We start from the raw sequence: 19,121 nt of genomic DNA on the forward strand, positions 1-19,121 counted from the left end.
TTCCCTTCCTTTTCTCCCTTACTCCTAAAGGACAGAATCACAACTTCTTCGCCCATTACAGTGAGTTGATACGGCCAGGCAGTTGCTGGCCCAGGAGAAAGCCTGCTGCTGCCCTGTCGACAGCCTGAAAACTGCCTTGACTGGAATCCTCTCTCAGTCTCACTTGTCAGAGCTATGCAGTTTTGCATATGTAAATATACTGCAGAGAAATATATAAGCATATGAAAAAGGATCAGGAACTTTAGAAAGGGTCTCCCTACCCCACGAAAAAGACATGAATGGCATGCCACCCGTGCCATGTGCTATTTTCTGTCTAATCTCATTCTCTGGGAAGGGATCCCTGATAGAACTCCTTGCTAAAGGCAAAGAGAAAGGGTTTTTGTTGTTGTGTGGTACTATTATTAAATTATGCTTCCAAGAAAAACACTGATGAACATTTATTCCTTTAAACATTCCAATTTTGTAACAAAGAAAAATTTCTAACTACTTATGGTTAAGAGAAGTTTTTTCCTTTGCACTAATCTGCAAATAAAACCATATTTCCTTTTCCTATCCGACACATTTGGCGCTTTCTCCTTCAGACATAAGTCCTCAAATAACTCCTCATACCCTTAAATAGTACCTTATGACTAGCAAATATCTGTTTGTGTCACTTCTGCAGTAGAGTGCAAGTTAGATGAAGTTAATGCATGAACTGTGTTTTGCTCAATGAACAAGGTCCATCCAGTTGCCTGGTTAACAACATGTGGCTAAAAAGAACTAGCCAGCAAGGACACAAGTGCCTTAGATTAGCATTTGAGTTTAAAGCAAATTTTTGTTGGTGTGGTGTAGGAACAGCATGGTGAAAGAGCAGCTGTGATTTTTTTGCATTAGATGCCTTTTTAATTGGCTTCAGAAAGAAAAACTGAAAGGTTGTCAGCCTGAATACTTAAATGAAATGAGGTAAAGTAGTAAAAAAAATCTTAGTGCTTTCGCTAAGCTAACAGGGCAATAAGCCTTGGGTAAAAGATTAAGAAAGTGGAAGTGTGGTGAACCAGTTTAATGGACTTGGAGCCAGAAGAGATGAGAAGGTAAAATATAAATGGACAGTATCAGAAGTCACACAACCAAAATGAATTAAAAGAAGAGATAGGAAGATGGAAGCAGCAACATGTGTGGAAATAAAGATGTGGAAGATCTTAAGATGTAGTGTTGGAGCAAAAGCCTCCAAAGAGGTTTGAAGTTGGCCTATCTGTGGCAGCAAGCAAAGCAAATGGTTTATGTATCAGCATTTTGGGGAAAACTTTTTTTTTTTTTAATTTTACAGATAAATGTCAACAGGTGTCATTTGGAAATGAAGGCAGATGTTAGAAGTTCTGAAGGCCTAAGAGAAATATTGCAATAGTCTGTGTGCAGAAGTGCAATATCCCTTCCATAGATGACTGTAATAAAATATGAGAGAATTATCTCCAAAACTACCAGATTTTGCACAAAGACTGATAAAAAGAGAATCCTGCAACTGACAAATAAAAAGTAACTTAACTGTACGCCAAAATACTGATAACTGCTGTTGCCCAAACAAACCAAGCAGTCCTGAAGAAATTGCACAAATTTCTCTGTATCAACCTATAGAGAGGCTTTCTTTGCTACAGTAAAGAAAGAAGTTCTGCTTGTGTTCTGTTTATAAGAGAACACCATGGATCTTGTTTAAAATCCTGAAATAAAGGCCAAGGGAAGTGTTCATTCCCCTTCATGGGGCACTTGTGAGGTTGTATCTGGAGAACTGTGTCCAATTTTGGGTCCCTCAATAAGAATATCTCATGGACTAACTGGGGTGAAAGTGGTGGAGGGTCACCAGGACAATTATGAGACCTGAACATGCTGCACAAGGTGAGGCTGAGGGAGCTGAGTTTGCTTAACTTGCAGAAGAACAGGCTAAGCAGCAGTGGGTCAGAGTGCAGTGTCCTGCTACTTGAAGAGGGAGCAGAGAGAAGATGAACCCAGACTTCCCCCCGAGATGTACCGCAAAAGGAAAAAAGGCAGCAGTCTTGTGTTGCAGCAAAGGAATTCCAGATAGATAAATGGAAAAAATTACAAGCACGGGCACAGGTTGCCTAGAGAAGCTGAGGACTCTCTGTCCTTGGAGGTATTAAAAGCTCAGCTGGACAAGCAACCTGAACAGCCAGATCTAACTTTGCAGCTAGTCCTGTTTTGAGGAGGAGACTGGTCGCTTGCAACCTCTGTTATCCTATGACTGTAATTCTCCATGATGTAAGATTTTTCTCATTGATTAAAACCATTTTAAAGATTGCAAAACTTATTGTAAGCATTATTACACCTATGGAGAAAGCACACTTTGACAGTAAGCTCTCTGTGTTCCAGGAAGCAGCATCCAAGAATAACCAAAGGAAATCAATTTATTGCAAATATGTTATTTAGGCCACAGATCCTTCTACACTCAGAGGCTCTAACTACTTCCCCTCCCATTGCAGGGTGAAACAAGACTGATGCTGTTACAGCACTTGGATTTAAGAGCTTAATTCTTTCCAGCAAATATAAAAATGAAATAAAACTCTGCATGAAATTTGACTTCTGTGAAACTGGGGAAATATACATATATATCTGTTGTGCATCCAAAAAGGATAACTAGGTAAGATCCTGGGAGACTCTAATGTTATGGCTGAAGTGATTAGAAATCAGACTAAATCTGAAAGAGAAAAGGTTCATTCATCTCTTAGACCTATGCCATAGGGGAGATTTTTCCCCCATATAGCAAATCCAAGAAAAACTTGACACAGAATTTCAGTGGACTGATTTCCAAGCCCTGTTCTTCCCTTGCAATACATAAGAAAAAAAGAACCTTGTAAGAGAACCAGAAGTACAGGAATGGATCATGTCTCTTGGGTGGCAGAACAAGAAAATGAGCATTATTCTGACCGTTCAAAGGCTTCTAAAAACTCTGGGTGAACATATTGCAGATGTTAGCTAGGCTGCTGTCAGATATAGCAATGCTCATTCAGGACAAAGGTTTTCATTCATTCTCCTTCTCTGGAGACATTCAAAACCCGCCTCGACACATTCCTGTGTAGCCTCATCTAGGTGTTTCTTCTCTGGCAGGGGGATTGGACTGGATGATCTTTCGAGGTCCCTTCCAATCCCTGACATTCTGTGAGTCAAGCCTTAGGGGAGTAGTAATCATATTGAAAAATCATGTGGCTCCTGCAAGGCTGTAAGGAATTGTTCACATGTGGGTAAAGAAATCACATTTTTGCTTGAAAGATCGCAAAGAACTAGAATACTTCCCACGTAGCTCATGGAAGTGTCTACTCAACCAACATTTGCTTGTTCACACAGGATTAAACATAAACCCAGTTGCACAAAGCAGCATTTCATTTAATGTTTCCTTTAGAAAAGACTACTGATCAGCAGAAGTAATTCCTCCACCTAGGCCTAGGAAAAAGACTAAACACCCATTACATATACATAACAAAATGCTTTATATTTATGAAATATCTAGCCACAGAATCTGAAGATTCAACTTTCCTGGGTGTGTGGTTAAAAAACCCCACAAACAACCAAACAACAACAAAAAAACAACCACTGAACAGAAAAATAATGCGAAAAGTAATGCAGTTGCAAAAAATACTGAAATACTGCATTTCTTTCAGACATCTAGGAGGGCCTTTGCATTATCAAAAAACTGGTCTGCATTCATAAGCCAGATTTATACTCATGTATAAAACATATGTATGTGTTTTGTTTTGGTTTTTTTTTCCCCATCACTTTTGTGAATCCTTCATTGATAATTCAGGTGACTCCAAGAATGAATACATAGATTCATGTTGTTCTTTCAGTTTTTCTTTCCCTTTTTACTCTAAGTAGGAGTAATTTAAAAGTAACAAGGTAGTGTCTTTATTTTCTTTTGCTTACTACATACAACTGAAGAAATCACACTTTTAAAAGGCTGCATTTTGCAAAAAAAAGCTATTTAGAGGAATCTTGCTCAAAATATCCTGAATTTAATATAATCACATTATACAAAACATTTGAGCAACCTGAGACACATTTTCTTGCCTTTTCTATGTCAGTTGTTTCAAAGAGCAATGCACTTCTCTTGCACTATACATTTCCAAAGTGATGACTCATCTACCATTGACTAATCTATCATTAATCAGTCTTAATAAGATTAGACATTTAAAATCAATTTCTATCTTCTAAATCAGTACAAAGCCTTCAGTTTCTAGGAATTTAAATGCCTTTCAATTTAAATGTCTTTGAATTTAATCTTACAAAGTTCTGAGATCCAGTTCTGGCAAGAACTTTTGTTATTGACTTTAAAAGAACCAGACCCGGACCTCCTGCCAGTGCTTAAAGAATTAGGGCTACATTGTCTCCTGGTGAGTCTGATTATCCTTATAATTGCTGCAAAAGAGCATCAACCCATCCATCTTTGCATAATCTCTCTGTGAGTTTGGCTGCATGCCGCTTGCCCCTTTCTCTAGGGGATGGGTGTATTCTGCTGGGCAGATCTGCAAAAAGGCCCAATTTCTACAAGCAAGCTGCAAGTGGGCAGGAAAGGGATCTACTGTCCTGTCAAAGTCTGAGTTTTCAAACATTGGCTAACAGTTAAGTACCTGGAAAATTAAACATTTCTGAAAACTATTCAAAACTACTATTCTCATCTCCAACACTATGTCATTTTGCCTTTTCAAAATGTTTCATTTTACCTTCTTTCCTTCAGAGTTAAAAGTTTATTCCAAAAGCAACATATCCCAAATAAACATGGTTTAACAGCAATTTTATCCTGAACGACACCAGCAAAAAGTGATCTCAGAGTTTCCCAAAACAGTATCATCAGGATAAAGAAGAGTTTTGTGGGCACTGGAATCCTTTTTTTTTCCTTCTGTGATTTGTCTCTTAACAAATGGTCACATGTGACTGATGTCCTCTTGGTGAGGAGATTCCAAAGGCTGAAGCATGTTAGGTCTGGTTGAATGACAAGGAACAGCATAATAAAAATTCTAAAAATATCAGAAACTTATTTGTTCCTCATATGGAATGTGTCAGTGCTGAAGAAATCCCTGAAACAACAATGGAGTTTCCCAGGATAAGTTTCCTCAGTATATATCCATAACCATCAGGAATTTCTAAAGTTTATCAAAGGGCTCTGAGAAGCAAGTAAATATAATAACCTTCTGCAAAGACTAAATAAGACTTCTGCTCACTGTATTTCATCAGATAAATCACTGATTTTATTTTTTCTAAGGCTCACAGGCTCAACTTGGTTTGGACTTCACTATCCTTGCTGTATACCTGAGTAATTACTATTTGCATCATAGTCACATTTATATAAACCTGCTGTCCAACTTCATAGATAATACACACTTACAAAGATTAGTTTTAGTAGCAGAGAATGAATATTGAACAGAAGAGCTCCATTCCAGAAAACCTTGTGTGACAGCACTGTCCTCTGACCTAAAGGGCCACGTCTCTCTATTATCACAGATAATCTTTCACTAAAGCTCTGCTTCATTCACAGGACTTGAGTGATGCTGCAGGAACCAAATACGTGCCAGCCAAAAGGAGGAGGATGCTTTCTGTTTTCCAGTAACCCCAGTATTTTGCCTTTGGCCTAGTAATTAATTTTAGTCTCAAGGCCAAAATAAAATAAAATACTTCCCTGTTAAATGGCATGCTGCAACTGCATTGAGCTATAATAGCATTGCTCTCCCTCTCTGCAAACAGCACCAGTTTTTCAAGGGATGCATTACTATGCAAGTGAAATGGAGACGTATATTTTTTTCTTTCTGGACTTTTTTCCTGTAAATGTGGTTGTGACTTAACTTTGCTCTGAGAGCACGCTTGCTTATCTTTGCTTCAAAGGGCTTCAGTTAAATGCCAAAGGCTGTTCAATTCTTTCTATATCATCAACTGCAACATATCTCCTTTCTTCCCTCCTGGAGCTGTGGAGGAGAACTGCAAAGAACCACAGCAACCTGAAAGTAATAAAGTCCAAGTAAACCACAAAAACCTTGTTTAATTACTCAGTTTCAGAACACAGTCTGAAAAAATCAGCTCTTTCATTCTACTCTGCCATAAAATGACCAGAGCCAACAAACGACCAAAGCAGTGCATTGCTGCCCAATAGCTGAGAGAAAGGCACAATCACTCATTATCTGCACTCAGAGCTGCCAATTGAAAAGTGTTGGTTAATTTAGACAGGTGAAGAACAGCGAGACCTGCAGGGCTGTCCACATATAAAAGCATTCACTGTGGAGCTAATAGTATATATTTGTCTTCAAACAGAACAGTGTGAACCCAAATGCCTGCTTGTCACTGAGCAACCTCAGCAAACTCCTTGCAAAGTGAGCCTGTGCTTTACATTGCCTCTGGATCATAATCTAGGCTGCAAACTATTTTTAAAAACATACATTTAAAGTTTGCCAAAACTATGGTGAATATACTAAAACTATATTTACTGTAGCCGACTTGTTGCAATTAGCTTCTTCCATTTCAGCTTCAATTATTTCAGAAAAGGACAAAGAATTAGTCTAGGTGGTCAGTCTGTGTTTCCCTGTTACAGAAGCAGTTAGAGGTACAACCCCCTATGATGTGGCTTGATTTTATAAACAACACTGCCTCTTCCTATATGTGTATATATCTATTACTGCCATTGCTTCTATGTGTACCTACAAATGTCAGGAAAGTTGATATGGCACAAAGTGCTATCAAATGCACAGTAAGACAATGATTTTTTTCCTCTGGTCGTCCCCTTTTAGCAGCCCTATTTGAAAGGTAAGACAGATGGATCTACGTTTTTAAGCTGCCGATGACAGGAGAGCTGCTGAACCAAAATAACTGGAAACCTGAGTCCTCTATAAAAAGCGCAACTAGGGATCCATCATTGACAGTGCAAACTGGTGTGCTACCTCAGGTAACCCCATCAGTTTGCCTCGATGCAGAGGTATCTCCTCGGATGAGGAAAGAGTTGCCCTGGCTCTGCACAACATGCTCTGCTTGTATTGGCAACCGGAAACTGCAACACCACTCTGTGGCCATGAACGTGCTCCAGGTTGCCAAGTAGGCATGAAGCTGCTGTATCTAGTCCATATTTACTGACTTGGGCAATGATTTTCCTGTGAAAGGCTCTGTATCTCACTATTGTTTTTTTGCTAAGTATATCACCTTAAATAATCTTTCATAATGTTTTCAGAGTTGGGCAAAACAGGTATTTTAACACAAGAGGAACAAAATGTTTTACAGCAGCAAACAGTGCAATAAACTACTACACAGTAGCAGAAGTGTGTGTAGCAAAAGCCCTGAGGTGAGTCCTTTTGTGCAAGCTTCAGACATGGAATAAAATAGTTTCCCAGGTCTTATTTAATGCCTGCCCATAGGCAGTGTGATATAGCCGCCCCAGGTGCTGCACATGCTCCCAAATAATGCAGCAGCCCAGCTAAGTGGTGCTATGGGGAAAGCTGCATGGAGAAAGATTTGAGTAGCACAAGCTCATAAAACTTCTCTAGAGTTATTCACTCATTTTTTTATAACAGGGAAATAGAGGAGATGTGGTAAGTGCCAGCCATGTGCTCAGTCCTCCCTTATGTCCCTGGGGGATGTTGGGCCATGCTTACGGCTGCCAGCCAGGCAGCTGGGGCTGGAAGTATTTGTAGCTCTTCCTAAAGAGAAATAAAGCCCTTGCAGCTAGCAAGTTTTCCAAAGCACAGGTACTGTTTTCTAGCACTTTCCCTAGGCAAACAATGAGAATATATAATCTACCTTTCAAGAGGAAATAGCAGTCATAAGGAAGATGGAGATGGGAAAGGAGAGGAAGAGGATGTGAGAAACAGGATGCGACTGGAGAAGCAGAGGACTGAGGAAGGTCAACCTGAATAACTGGTGCCAGGTAACGGAACAGTACTTTCCAAAACCTTGTCTGCATTGCCAGTTAGTACTTCAGGCTTCATCTGTGTGACACTTAGTGACATATGCTGGCATGAAAGGCAGGAACTTCAGTCAGCAAGGGTCTGAGCTAAGAAACTGAAGTTTTACTGTCCCATGAATACTCTCATTATACGTACAGAGACAGCGTACTGATCCATGTGCCATGCATCAGTCAGCAGAAATCTTCCCTCTCTAGCCCTTTCATGACTGTTTTTTCTCTCTGCTTCTGTGTATCTTGAGTCCAAAATGGAGGTGTCCTTGTTACCACCCTCCATGCTCACACACTATCTCCTAATAAATTCTCACACATTACAGTGGAGCTTTTCTTTTTTGCTAACAAACGAAGAACAGAAAAATAATTTGTGTGAGCCAGAAAAATGCTGTAACATCTGTTCATCACTGTAAGCCCTCTTTGCTTCATGTAGAGCACAAGACTTCCTGCTGTTCATTTGTACTTGGTCCCATCCACTGGTAAAAAATATGATGTCAGAAAAGTACAGTTCACAGACTCCATATCACATCTTATACGGTGACTGCAAGTCATCTGTTGTACTTGGGAAAGAGCAGATGGGCCAGCAAGACTGTGACAGTAAAACTGTTGATCCACAGAAGACCCACAGAGCCAGTCAGCAGACAGAGCACAGTCTTTGAAGAGTAGTAACTGGGGGATGGACCTTCTCTGGGTGACTCACAGCCTGCAGAAGACAGCGCACTGCCATCCATGGGCTGTCCACCTCTCCAGCATCTGCAAGGGCTTGTCAGCCTTGTGGATCCTATGCAAGGGGCCTTCTGGGAGGCAGGACACAGCAGTAACACAGCATTGCTATGGCTAATGCTGCAGAGGCTGCATTCTACCAATTTTTGTCCCTTCACTCTGGAAACAGGCAACAGATCTAATGTGGGAACTACAGCAGGGCCCGTCACATCTTCAGACGGTGCACAGATTACCGTGTGTGGGAGGTGAAAAGCCATCAGCACTGTTCACATTAAATGTCCAAAAGTAGTTTTTCACTGAGGACAAGGACAGTTATATTCCAGGATGACAGATTTCTGGCCCTGACAACATGGTCTCACAATGTAGGGCTCCAGCTCCTTTTCAACGAAGCTGACAGTCTAAAATTTCACCTGGGTATTACTTTTGTTCCATTAGCTAACATCCTTTAGCAGCGACTTGAAGCAGCCCTAGTTTGACAGGTGAAACAAGATCCACTTCACATGGGAATCCCACGTAGCAAACCCCTGTTTGCTTTTCAGTTGCTTGAAAAGGCAGGTGTTTGAGAAAACCCACTTTGAATCTCCTGTCTGCCTTCCAGCCGCTCTGTTGAGGCCTTATCTCCTGCCTTTCTGAAGGAAGACAAGAGGGTAAGGCACAGTGTTGGCTCAAATTCCTGCAGTGCTGTAGCTCCCTGCTCCCTCTGGCCCAGGTCAGGCAGACCAATTCCTGACAGGGAAGGGTCTGCTGGGCTACCCTTTCGAAACACTTGCAAGTAAGACATGAGAACCCTGAAAACACCACGAGTAAGTTCCCTTGGCCATAAGTAGGCAACATAGTAGGGCACTGAGCCTCAGCGCGGGGTGGGGGAAGAGAGAAAAAAAGAAGGGAAAAAAAAAGGAAATAAGAAAATAAGAAAAAATAACAAAATGGGAAAAAGGAAAAGAAGGAGAAAATGGGAAAGGAGAAAAAGAGATTTAAAAGGAGCAAAAAAAGGAGGAGGAAAAGGTGGAAAAAAAGGAAAAATAAAAAGGCGACGGCGGGTGCCGCTGGGCGGGGGGGGCACACCGTGCTCCGCAGGCCGCCGCATGACCGAGACACCCGAAGCGGCGGCAGCGCCCCCGGCCGCGCACACCCAGCGCGCCGGGCCCGACCGCACCCCCGCGGGGCCGGGGCCGCCCCTTGGCCGCCCGCCGCGGGAAGGGCCGATAAAAGCGGCGGCGCGGCCCGGCCCCGAGAGCGGCAGCGGCGGCCCGGCCCCATGCACTGCAGCAGGTAAGCGCCGCCCGGCCCGGACAGCGCCCACAGCCGCGCGGTACCCCATGCCCGCCTTCGCTCTGCCTTTGCAGGTGCGCTCCTGCGGGCCCGCGGAAACAGCCGCCATCGAGCGCCAGCCTTAAGGGGAATAAACCCTTAGAACTTGCCGTGCTCTCCTCCCCTCCCCTCTTGGGCTTCTACAGGTCCTGCAAAAAAGCCCTTCTGCTTTTGCAGTGCCTGCTCATACTGCTGAACCGGCCTCCTCTTTTGCTGGCAATTCATTTTTTTTTTTTTTTACCTCTTCTAGCAGCCTGCCTTGTTCAGGTTATGGTTTTGTTTATTTGTTTGTTGTTGTTTTGTTGGTTTTTTTTTGGTGGTTGTTGTTGTTGCTTTGAGGTTCTTTTTTTTTTTTTCCTCCCCTCCCTCATTTTTGATACTATACAAGCTTAGGAGCAGTTGTCCCACGAGCTGGTCACACAAGTTGCAGAGTATTTTTGAAGCCTTAGTTCTTTTCCTATTAAAGCAAAGCACAACTTGATTAATTTGATGCTAGTACTCTCCTCGTCCTACTTATTATGGCAAATACCATTACAATAAAAAAAGCAAGGAGTTACAAGGCCAGTACAGATTCTGCTTTTTTTTTTGGCAGGGCTCTCAAATACCGGTAGAGAACCCTGGGAAGGAGAAAGCCATTTATTTAAGTGACAAAGCAAATGCTCTGTTTTCCCATGACTCAACAAAAATCCACATTTCCAGCAAGGACTGCATCCTTCTCAGAAGAGCTGTGCTGCAGTTGAAGCCCCTTACAAATATTCAAGCTAACAGGCTTTGAAGGGGCTGCATTCTTGCATAGTAATTGTGATTTTCATCCCTGAGAGGGAGGGTTATGAAGAAACATTTACAAATAAAGCTGTAGTGTTCTTGTTTAATACTTGCTGTAGGTTTTTGGCATGGACTTTGGGGATTATAAAAAGATTGTTTAAAGACAGTTCTTAAAACATGAAGTGAAAAAAATTAAGTGTCACCCCCTCCTCTTTTTTTTTCCTCCTATTCATTCAGCAGTCAATGTTAACAGTGCAAAAGAGCTCAGTTACCTACACCTGGGTTAATAGCTCCTAGAAGGTATTTCTGAAGGTACTTTAGTGTTTTTATTAATCTGAAATAACCAAAACCAGAGTGCCTGACAAATGCATTTATGGTTGTTCAGAGCCACACTGTGATGGTTCTGTATCAAGGTACACAGCCTCCCATTTGATGCCGTGATGGGACAGGTGACTTCCTTAATATAGTGCTGTCTCTGCTCAGAGATGAAGCAGCTGATCCAGCTTGCTGGAATTTTAAGACCTGGCTCAGAGGCTCTGAAAGGGAAACTAAAGTGGATGAGTACTTCCACTGGACCTGTTTTACTGGTTAGTTTAATGATCTTTTCAGTGTTTTCACAGAAATGTGCTTAATTAGCTGTCACTAAAATCTATTTTTCAGAGGTTCAGAGAAAAAGAAACGACTACATTTGAATTGAAAGAATTAAGAATTAGCAAGAAATGATGGAATGGTCTCAACCTAGTGCCTTAGCTTGAGCTGTCCATTTTAATTTAGGCTGAATTATATAAGGCCATGCAAAGGTGAGGCCATTAATAATTGAGACAAGAGATGAAGCAAATATGCGTTTTTAAGAAGCTTCTTACCCAATGTAACAAATAATAACATTCTGTCTTTCTGCTCCTTTCAGAATGATACAGATCTTGGACCCAAGACCCTTGCCAAGCTCCATCATGCCTGTGGACGTGGCCATGAGGATTTGCTTAGCCCACTCTCCACCACTGAAGACCTTTCTCAGCCCCCGTGAGGACTGCCAAAGAAACAACTTTGTGAACAGATTCAAACCTCTCAGACCATGTCTTCACGTGAAACGTGATTCCGAAGCTCAGAAGAGTGACTGGAATCACTCAGCAGCCCGAGCCAAGAAGCGAGTTGTGTTTGCAGACTCGAAAGGGCTGTCTCTGACAGCAATACACACCTTCTCTGAGTTCCAGGAGCACCCTGGTTGGGATCTTCAGTTTGACCTCTTAGGAATTGAAAACATAACATCTGGCTTAAAGCTGCATGAGGAGAAAAACTTGATTCTGGGTTTCCCTCGGCCCTCAGCTGACTACCTGGACTTCAGGAACCGCCTGCAGAAGAACTTGGTCTGCCTGGAGAACTGCACCCTGCAAGAGAAAGTGCTGTCAGGCACTGTGAAAGTAAAAAATGTCAGCTTCGAAAAAAAGGTTCAGGTTCGAATTACCTTTGATACATGGAAGACCTACACAGACATTGAGTGCGTATACATGAACAATGTTTACAGCGATTCTGAAAATGACACGTTCTCCTTTAGCATTGACTTGCCTCCTGCCATTTCCTCAGAAGACAAGATAGAATTTTGTGTTTCTTACCGAAGTGGAGATCACACCTTCTGGGACAATAACGAGGGTCAGAATTATAAGATTCTCCATACAGAGTGGAAGCCTGATGGTGTTCAAATACCATCAGCCAAGAAAGACTGTGTAGATCTTCAGACTCCAAGGAGAGGGCAAGACAGAGAGCCTGACCAGCTAGGCAGTCCGAGGCTGTCCAGTGGTCTCTTTCCTCAGTGGCAGAGCTTGGGTCAGATTGAAAATTCATCACCATATTGGTGATGAATACTAGCAAGGAAGGATCCTTCAATTTGGCAACAGAGCAGTGTTTTCTGGTTCACATACTACACACCAAAACCACCTGGCAGGTTTTGTTGGCTGTCTGAACAAATCCAGATTCACTAGTCTGTGGGCCTCATTAAACCATGTTATGCTACTGAAGTTCTTAGCCAAACCTTATCCTTGGAAGGAAAGAAAACCAAGACAAAACCCATGTGTATGCCATCAACTATAGAAATAGCATGCTCGTATCTTAAGTATACGCTGCTTGCTTTCTGCTCTTGACTCTCCTGAGTCACTAGGAAAGAGACTCTTGTGAGGAAGTATGGAAGGCAGCAGTATCATAGCAAGCTGTAGTAACTGCATGTGTGAGAGTATTTGTGTGCACAAAGATGTTACATGAACAAAACATCACAATTCACTTTGCATCTATTAGGAGTGCAGTAGAGATGAGGTGATGCTGTCAGGACGGAGGCTTGCTATGACCCTCTACATGCTTATGGCAGAGGCTGATAAGAATGCATGGCTAGGATTTGCGGCTTCGATACAGGTTAAGAAATTTGGAGAGGGCAATAGAAAGTGGGGAAAGGGAAGAGGTAGGATGTGCTGTATAACTTGGAGATGGACAATGTTCCAATTTCTTCCTTCCAAACTTGGACTTCTAAATCCCAGGAAAAGATCTATGGGATGCAGAAGATAATACAGAAGATGATGCAAAGTAAGTAGTGAAAGTGATGGCTGCTTTGGGAAGACATCACTGTCCTCATTGGCTTTGTAAATAAGTGTCTTGCATTTGAGAACAAGTCTAACCTTGACTTCATCATCCTACTCACTTAGCAGGCAGATGGTCACCTTTTAATGTTAGAAGAAATATGTGCCTTTAAAAAAATTTTAAAACCACCTTACATGCCAAAAAATAGGGTTAGAGGAGAAAACAGACAAAGTGATCTGTAAACTTCATAGTCTGTGGCAGCATTAGATTATTTGACTCATGACCTGATCTAGTCTTACAGCATCTGATGGATGGGTATCCTGCTCTCTATTGTAAAGTTGGTGACGACTTTTCACAATGTGTAACATAGGCAAGGTCCTTCATATTGAAGACAGTGAATTCGCTGCCCTTTGTGAAAGCTAATTTCTTTAAAAGAGAAGGGTTGCTACTAGTTTTTTCTAGACTGAATACAGGCTTGCGCATAAATAGAAAACTGCTGTGTTTTATTTTACCTCATTTTCTGAAGTTTTTTTTTTAGACTTCAGTAAACTAATGTATATTTTGTATCTTTGTGCTTACAATTTGGCTTTCTGAACTGTCAAACTGTAAAGATGATCTGTGTTTCATGAAAGACTAGTATGGGAAATTGTCCAATACATACTCAGCAGGTGTGAATACTGGCACACCTTTTAGCTGTACAGAAATGGTGTTAACATAAAAATATAAATCACATTTTTGCCCATTGCTAAGAGGTATAATATCCCAAGTCTGAAGCTAATTGCAATGCAGCGAGACAAAAAATACTAAGGTGAAATAAGCCTCCTCCCCAATTGCACTTTTTCCCTACATAACTCTTGCTGTTATGTGTAAAATAGCCATTTTAAGAATAAACTGTGTTTTGATACACCTGGTTCTTAATGTATCAGCTTAATCTATTCAATCTCAGTCTATTTTCTCAACTTCTTTAGACAGCTTCAGTTGTGATACAAGGTACAACCAGTTCGCTCTGTGCTATGGGATGTTGCTAAATCTGGCTATGGCATGGTAACTAGGTCAGTAGCTGGCATTACCCTGAAGATTAAATCCAAGCTCTTCACTAAATGAGAAGTCCTCAAAAGTATTTGCCCTAAGATTTCTGTAGTATAAAAAAACCCCTGTATCTCACCAATTTTAACTGGAATATTTTGCTTTGACAGATTCTGTTTGGGATCTTGCTGTGCCACAGGCGAGTCTGTCTGGCAGGGGTCTGTCTTAATCCGTTGGCCAGACTTACCTGCCGAGCTATAGCATATGTGATACTTGCATGGGTGCATCAAGACAGCAGCGTTTAATGTCTTCTGGCTCACTTTCACCTGGTACTTAGCTTGTTACAGTGCTGTTTGGGGCACTGGGAGCTTGGATTCTCCTCTCACACCCAGGAACCCAGCTGAACTGCCATCAGTAGCAAACAATACCCTGCAAAATAAAGTGTCTGTCTTTGAGCCAGCCATTCACCTTGATACTGCAGCATGGACCTACCCTTGCAGTTACTTAGAATGGAGAAAATGGTATGCTGTTTGCCAAGGACCCTAGTTCCTGAGGGGCAGAGCATTTTGTACACCTCTGCTTCTCCTAGGTGGCAATTTAGATGAGCACAGAATAAAAACAGATTAGCCAGCAACAGTTGCACACCAGATACTTTACATGGGATTTCTTAATACATCAGCTCAGTGACAAGACACAGTTCAGTTCAATCTGCTGCACACCAAGTCAAAGGTTTCCCAGCAAGAAATCTAGTTTTAATTAAGAAAAAGCAATTCCTGGAAGGCAAATGACAATGCAGCACCGACAGCATGTTTCTGATCTGTGGAATGAATTTAGAGCTCCCACAATGCAAAACCTGCACAGAGCTCTCCTTTCTCCAACACCATCTACCAATCTCAAACTCTACCAAGTACTACGCTGTGTCTTACTGCACAGGAGTTCTAATGATATATACTGCATCACCATCTCCCTGCTCTAAGGAAAACAAAAAACCAAGGCTCCTCTGCCCCAAGGTGGGACTTTGCTTTGGCAAACCAGACAGAAGGCTACTGTGTAGAGCAGAAGCCTCCTAACATGAGGAAAAGTATCATCTCATATCCTCCAGCCAAGTTTTGTAACCAGCCATCACAACAGAAAATGCTTACTTGTCCACCTCTTGATCAAGACATAAATCACTTAAAAACACAAGAAGACAAGTTCCTTTGACCAAGCTTTGGCTTTAAGCCAGTTTATTTGCAAAGATGCCTTACAAGGTCTTATTTGCCCAGCAGAGAGATGATGCGGTGCTGCAGTGTCGCTCGGCAGCTTTAAAGCCCTTCTTCAGTCGAGGGAGAAAGGATTTGTCCTTTCTCCACTCCTTACCAAAGCTATACAGTTTCACTCCCTCCTCTTTTAAAACACAACTTGTGTTTAACACTAAACCTCACATCCATCAAAAATGTCACAGGCTCCTAGAGGAAGGTATTAGCAACACTAATATATTAACTGAAGAAAAAAAATTAGCCTTACGAATGTGTTTATCAGACACTGAAAAAAGCGGTTACTCCCTTGGGAAACTGTCTTAGCCCACGGAATTCAAACATACATCTTAGACGTTGCACACCCCACTTAAAACCTGAAAGTATAAAGCAGATGCAATCCTAGGAACAGAGCTTGCAAACCTATAGCATAATCTCATTCCCTTAGGAAGTCATTTTTCCAGCTGCATTGTGGATTTGTATTTCCACCACTAAGGTGACAGAGTGGGTGACTAGATTCACTCCTGTAGCTCTGTAGTCTGAGGTGTCTAACTTTCATTATAGCCTATGGGTGACACAGTTCTTAAAGACTTTATTCTTCAAACATTAAGTGTTTCAAGTGGCTTCCTGATAACTGTACTCCATTTTGTAACACTAGGTCTAGCTTCACTATGCAAAATTAAATTGAAATTTGATGGTGTTTCATGTTAACGAAGATCTGTTGCCCTGGAAAGTCAGCATCCTATTTCCTGAGAACATAATTGGAATTTTCACAGGCAATTAGTGAGTGGCTTTTTCTGTAATTATATATATCTAAAGAAATTATCACAATTTATATGGCAAATCTGATAAATTAGTGCTAATATGGTAGATGTTATAGTATCTACATATACATAAAACAGCAACTCCCATCCCCCTTAACACTTCAGAGCTTTAAAATGAAATGTATACAGGAATAAAATGTTTCAGCAAGGCCGAAATAAAAGAAAGTGAGGCTTCCCTAAATCCTCTTGAGAGGTCTCTACTCTTCTTTCAAGAATCACCCATACTTCAGCCATTTGCTTAACTTGTTCTTACAGCCCTCCGGAGATGGATGCTCCACAAGCTTTCCAAGTTTTTCTTTCTTCTGCTTACCTTAAAAGAGGCTCCTGAGGTCTTAGCCTAATTAAAATTAAGCTCCTAATTACTTGTTTTATTCTGCATAGACAAGAAGACAAAACTACTGCTTTCTTTTTGCAATAGACTGTAAGTGCTTAGGAACAAAGAACAGCTTTCCTTCCTTTTCTCACATCCCTTCTCTGCTACATAATACTTCATTTCATGAGAAATGGCTATTTTGGTTTTTCAGCCTTGTTTGGAGAGGAACCTGTTAGACCTCTGGATTTTCCTTAAGGCAGAAATACCACTCTCAGCTAGCTCCAGTAAAAGCTTTGTGGTGTGGTCCTCAACTTCACCAATGCAAACTTAACACAGCTCACTACCCATCTTTCATTGCTCAACTGACTTCATCTGACTTATACAATAAGGCCTCAGGAATGTATGTATCAATTCTGCAGTGCTCAATAGACTGTCTGTGAAGCTTATGACAGCCGGGCAGATTAAATCAGTGATGCGCTTCACTGACGATTTATTCTAAGGATGGCATTTCCTCCATTAAAAACATTCATCTTTTTCCCTGCTCCTCCTCCCTATATTGCGGACTGCTTCTAGCACTCCAGCCTTTGTTTATCTCCTTCCTGGACTAGTCATTAAGTTGGTCAGCTTTCATTTCTTCCATGTGGAGAACAGTGTTTTCTGCTTCACAATTTGTGCAAGCTTGATAGGATTCATGCAGAAAAGGCAGACTGACTTTTGTTTTTGCAGTGTTCCCTGCAGGTGGCCCAGTGTTGATCTTGGTAAGTGCATCTTTCAAACAGTAAGGTAGAAAATACCAGAGTTAATTGTGTTGAGGCAAATGCAGCACTCTGGACCTGCTCAGTTGCTGATAATTTTGTAAGACACTCTAGGCATTTCAGTGCACTGAACGTATAGCAGTTGTGTACATTCCTTACATCTGCACAAGGGAAAAAAATAAGGCTGCTAAACAGCTAAAGACAGGGCTTTCTGACAGGAGTGACTGTCAGTAACATTGCGGTTATGGTAAGTTAGCAACCAGAACTGATTCAGGGGAAGGGAGTAAGCACTGAACAAGCAATCAAACATAGTAGACTAGAAACTGGAAGCCTGCAAGAGAAGAAACTGGTCTACAGTTTACTATATTGTAAAAGAAATAAATTGGGAAAAATAAAAAATTATTTGCATCAAATGTGGTATTGGGGAAATACCTCTGCTATTTCTTAATATTTCAGATCATTGTAATATGCAAGATGCTTTTGGACTTGCAGCATCTTGCACCTTGCTTTTAGGAACAAAATGAAAGTGGCTGCTGCTATACACTTGACTGGGCAGCAATGGTACTGGTATGGCAATGCCCCTCTCTAGCAGAAACGGTAAAATAAAAAACCAAAAAGCTTCATACATCACAACTCCTGCCCTAAATAGCCCCTTCTTCCCCCAATCGCACATACGACTGTAGTTAACCATGAACTGTAAAGTCAAAAGCAAATAGCTGAATTTCTTTTTTGAAAGAATGTGTCTCACTGATATTCCTTTGAGAAAATATTGTTTTAACAGACGGATTCATAGCATGCAGCAAGTATCATTAACTGAAATCAGCGAAAGCTCAGGGTGAGGTGGTTTTGTGTGCATGTTTGAGTTTTGGGGGGTTTTAAAGGCTTTTCTTTGCAAGGCATAGCTTTTGTCTCCTGCCTTCCTACTCACAATCTCCCTACAGGTTCCCATACCCAGAGCTAATTCAACATCTAACCAGGAGACAGGTTCTGAAAGCATCCAGCTGCCTTACTTTAACCCAGCAGTTACAACAGAATTTATAGAGATTTACAAAAAAACCCCAAGCACAAAACCACAACACACCAAACAAACAAGCCTAGTTCTATTCCTCAATTTAATTACATACTGCAGGTCCAGCCAGCCAGGTCAGGTCGAGAATATTATGGTACAGCACAGACCTCTCTGACTTGGCTCTGAGCACCATAACAGATCCACTGACCCCAGAAAAACAGATGCATCCATGAACTCAGAATACAGCCACAACCATTAACTATTCTCATCTCCTCTACCCATAAAAAGCTCAGGCCACACACTGATGCAGTGCAGAAACATGCAGGAGTTGCAGAGTTTGACAAGTGCAGTTCAAGATAATTTTCTGTGTTTAGGTGACAATCATATATCAAATATCAATACACTTCAAACTCTCCATCTAGCAAAGGTGAGTGATGTAAGAGCTCCTAACATTTTTTGCCGCACTTCATTTTTCCCTTCAAAGAGTCCCACCCTCCCTTTTGCCCTCAAACGTGCACAGTCAAAACCAGCACCTGGTCTCTGTGTCTGTAACTATCACCTCGGGAGCTGTACCAGCAAAACCATTTACCCTTTGCTCTGCATTAGAAGCCAGGAAATATTAACTTCTAAGCCATTCTTCCCAGCCTTAGAGCCTTTTTTTTTTTTTTTTTTTTAAATCAGGC

The 19,121-nt window shown here is 41.5% G+C and overlaps 1 protein-coding gene across 1 annotated transcript; it reads left to right on the forward strand.

Annotated features, from left to right (window-relative positions):
• Window positions 1–9,896: 9,896 nt before the first annotated feature.
• Window positions 9,897–12,567, forward strand: PPP1R3C (protein phosphatase 1 regulatory subunit 3C; the record flags this gene model as incomplete). Its single annotated transcript, XM_080347768.1, has 2 exons — window positions 9,897–9,910; window positions 11,622–12,567. The coding sequence occupies 2 exons, from the start codon at window positions 9,897–9,899 to the stop codon at window positions 12,565–12,567; spliced, it is 960 nt and encodes a 319-aa protein (XP_080203894.1).
• Window positions 12,568–19,121: the final 6,554 nt, after the last annotated feature.

This window comes from Nesoenas mayeri, assembly GCF_963082525.1.
Source record: "Nesoenas mayeri genome assembly, chromosome: 7".
Classification (NCBI taxonomy): domain Eukaryota; kingdom Metazoa; phylum Chordata; class Aves; order Columbiformes; family Columbidae; genus Nesoenas; species Nesoenas mayeri.